General features: G+C 31.7%; 1 protein-coding gene across 2 annotated transcripts; it reads right to left on the bottom strand.

Annotated features, from left to right (window-relative positions):
- Positions 1-454: 454 nt before the first annotated feature.
- On the bottom strand, positions 455-2437 carry LOC127260558 (uncharacterized). 2 transcript variants are annotated; one of them, XM_051288328.1, is made up of 8 exons: positions 2331-2437; positions 1864-1915; positions 1658-1741; positions 1523-1544; positions 1312-1417; positions 1091-1198; positions 857-984; positions 455-744 (listed from the first exon to the last, which is right to left on the bottom strand). In XM_051288328.1, exons 3-7 carry the CDS (start codon positions 1716-1718, stop codon positions 883-885), a joined length of 399 nt encoding a protein of 132 aa, XP_051144285.1. In that variant the 5' UTR covers positions 1719-1741; positions 1864-1915; positions 2331-2437; the 3' UTR covers positions 455-744; positions 857-882. The 2 variants fall into 2 exon arrangements, with proteins under 2 accessions (XP_051144285.1, XP_051144286.1); XM_051288329.1 differs by having other exon boundaries at positions 455-777.
- Positions 2438-3255: the final 818 nt, after the last annotated feature.

The raw sequence follows: 3255 nt of genomic DNA on the forward strand, positions 1-3255 counted from the left end.
TTAGATAATAAAAGAAAATAGTGTAAACTTTTCAAACCATCTTCCTTAATTTTGCCTTTCTAAAATTTTGAAAAAAAAAATGTATTTAATGAAATGCTTTATAAAAAAAAAATTACTGTAGATAAATAACAAGAGTAATAAAAGGTCCAAAAGTATCCATGTAAATAAAACCTTAGACTTTGTTTATTAGGATATTTTTTTTAAAAAAAAGTACACTATTTATCAACATTAATTTTTTTTTAAATATTATATCAAATATATATACTCCTTCCGTACAATTTTTACCATTTTCGTCATTCAACTTCAAAATATTTATTTCCTATTTTAGAAAAAATAATTATATATTAATATAAATATACATTTAATTTTTATTTAAATTACAAATAATATACCAATACACATTCAATTATTTTAGGAATAAAATCAAACGCCAAAAATATCAAAAACTATTACATACTCCAAAAGGGCCCCTTTGATTAACGACTCGGAGTTATTTTACAGATCATCACAATAAATATCAAACTTCTTTTCATAACTTCCTAAGACTTTTATTCAAACTGGCATTATTTGCCCAGGTATCTACCCAGCAACTATAAGGCCCATTACGCAGCTAAAATTGCTAGAGGAAGGATCCTTGTATGGCTATATCTAAGCTAAATTTAACAAGAACAACAAATCTTGGGCCGCCAAATTCGTTGTGGATCAAGAAAGAGTTCTTCACAAGTTTCATCCACTTGCCTAGTTCTGGTTCATATCATTTTGGAACCCCAAACCTCACTTACTCAACAATGGGATATAGATGTAAAAAATTGTAGAAAAACCTCAAATTCACAAAACAGAAGTAGTTAGAAAGTACCTGAGGCAATGAAGCCATTGGAGATGTTAGATCCTGGACAAGAGCAAGGCTAATTCTTCGTCGGGAATCTTGACATCGATGCAGGTTCCAATGGAGGCAGCAAGTCTGGCTGCTAACTGATGCTTACACTGGAATGAACAAAAAGAAAAAAAAGAATCAACAAGCAAATGGATCATCAGGAAAAGAATGTGGGAAATACGAATAAATCGTAGTGCAATTATATTATTTTCTCACACAAAGCTGTTCTCCTCTGTTCACAACGTCGTAGAAGAACGAATAGCAAGCACAATAGTGCTCGGCAAAGCATAGATATTGCTCCTTCCTCTTTGATTCTCCTACAACCTAAGGAAGATCTAACATTAGACCTAAGCACAATACAGCTAGTTCTTGATTAATGAAGTGACTAAGGCTGAGAAATTGAAATGCAAAACAATCGAGGAATTAAAATGAAGCACCTGAAAAACAAAGTGACCGCTAGGTTCACCGGAAATTCTCTTCACGCCTCTCTCATCTACGATCCTTGTTGCTCTCTCGAAATTTTTACCAAACACAAAATGCAATCTGTGGCGATGTAATTCCAGTTTTACCAAGCAGATTGTTTACCATATAGAGATGTAATCACTGAAATATAATTTAATTCTGTCTATGCAGCAATACACTACTCACATGGAGAGGTGATCGTCTGTCACTGTGTGAAACCACAGCCACCATAAACAAACCCGTGGAGTAGATAAAAAAACACAGAGGTTAGAGGCAAAGAAGAGGTTAAATTTCTTTAAAAGTAACTGAAATTAAGTAAACCTGAATGCGTGGATTCGATCTCCTGCCATACCGATTCAGCTACAGATATAGAAATGCTCATCCCAGATCCAAGTCTAATTTAGGCTTTGCAAATGAAATCAAGAATGCAACAATAGGATATCATAAGTATAATAAAAACGATGAAACTCTTCACACGGTTAAAAATCACAAAAAGAAGAATTTCAATTGCATAGTTATTATCGAACCCGAATCGAGCAACTTCTCCCACTTGCATTCCTAGCACACCCTCATCCCATCCTGCACCATTTATAGACCAAATGCAATCCAGGATTAGCGACAAAATCTCCACAAGTGCATCCGAAATTCGTAATCCCAAACACAGAAACACAATCATGTCATTCAAGATCCAGCAACACTCAAGCTAAGCAAGTTTGGTGTAAAAATTGTTGCAAAAAGAGTGACACATCAAGCTGACTTGGTAAGAGAACTTGTTCATCAAATCAAAACTTTATAAATCAATTTTCATGTATTCACAGAACGCAACAGCATAGGGTTTAAAAAAAAAAGAAAAAAGAAAAAAGAAAAGAAGAGAGAATTCGTAATTAAATCCTCAAATCACCCAAAGAAGAATAAACGAAGCACGATCAAACATATCGAAGAGCGAAAACACAACAAATTTTAACAAATATCGAAATCACTTCATTATAATTACCTTTGATAACGCTGCCCTTGCCGATTTTGAAGGTGAAAGGCTGCTGCCCTGGATGATCCAGTGGCGGAGGGAGGGGGGGAGCTGACGGGTGTTGTCCCCCCCCCCCCCCCGACTAATTTATATTTTTTTAATAATATATGTATAATTTTTAAATTTTGAGTGATACCACTTATTAATTTAATAAAAATATTATTATTGTAAATTTATTTAAATATACTATTTAACATTGATCAAAATATTTAAAAAATATATTTTATTAAAAAAATTATATTAAAATATTATTTAAATTATAATTTAAACAAAAAAAATAAACTCAAATAAAAATATAAAAGAAAAAACATTCCTTACTAATTTTTTATTGTTATTATTTACGTTTTTATAAAATATAATAATATACATTATAAAGAATTTTTTTTATTAAAAACGTTTCAATGAAATATACAAACCCAGTCCCCGTGAGTCGCCCTAATTTTTTCACCAAATTTGACGTCTCCGGCTTGCTTACTAACTCACCGATTCATCGTCATTCTTCTTTTCTTTTCAACGCAAGTCGCCGCTCGCAGCTGACGTTCTTCACCCAACATTCTCCGGTGAATTATTGTTGCAAAAAATTTTCGCTATTTAGTGTGTTTGCACTGAGCCAGAGATTAGAAATATTATTTATTGATTTTTTTTTTGGCAATCTGCTATTTGAAACTTCAAGTACAATTTTCAACTTTCAAGGTTTGAAATATAAATATATATATATTTTAAAATATCGGAATAACCGATTTGAACAACAAATCAGTGGTGCAAACTGGAAATTTAGAATTTTCCAAAACAAAAAAATTGAATTTTAAAAAATTCAAAATTCGGTTTCGCATGAATTTAGCTAAGTTGAAAATTTTGCAAATTTAAATTAATTTATTGCTTCTTATATTTTACC

Source organism: Andrographis paniculata, unplaced genomic scaffold (assembly GCF_009805555.1).
Source record: "Andrographis paniculata isolate CXL003 unplaced genomic scaffold, ASM980555v1 Contig62END, whole genome shotgun sequence".
NCBI lineage: Eukaryota > Viridiplantae > Streptophyta > Magnoliopsida > Lamiales > Acanthaceae > Andrographis > Andrographis paniculata.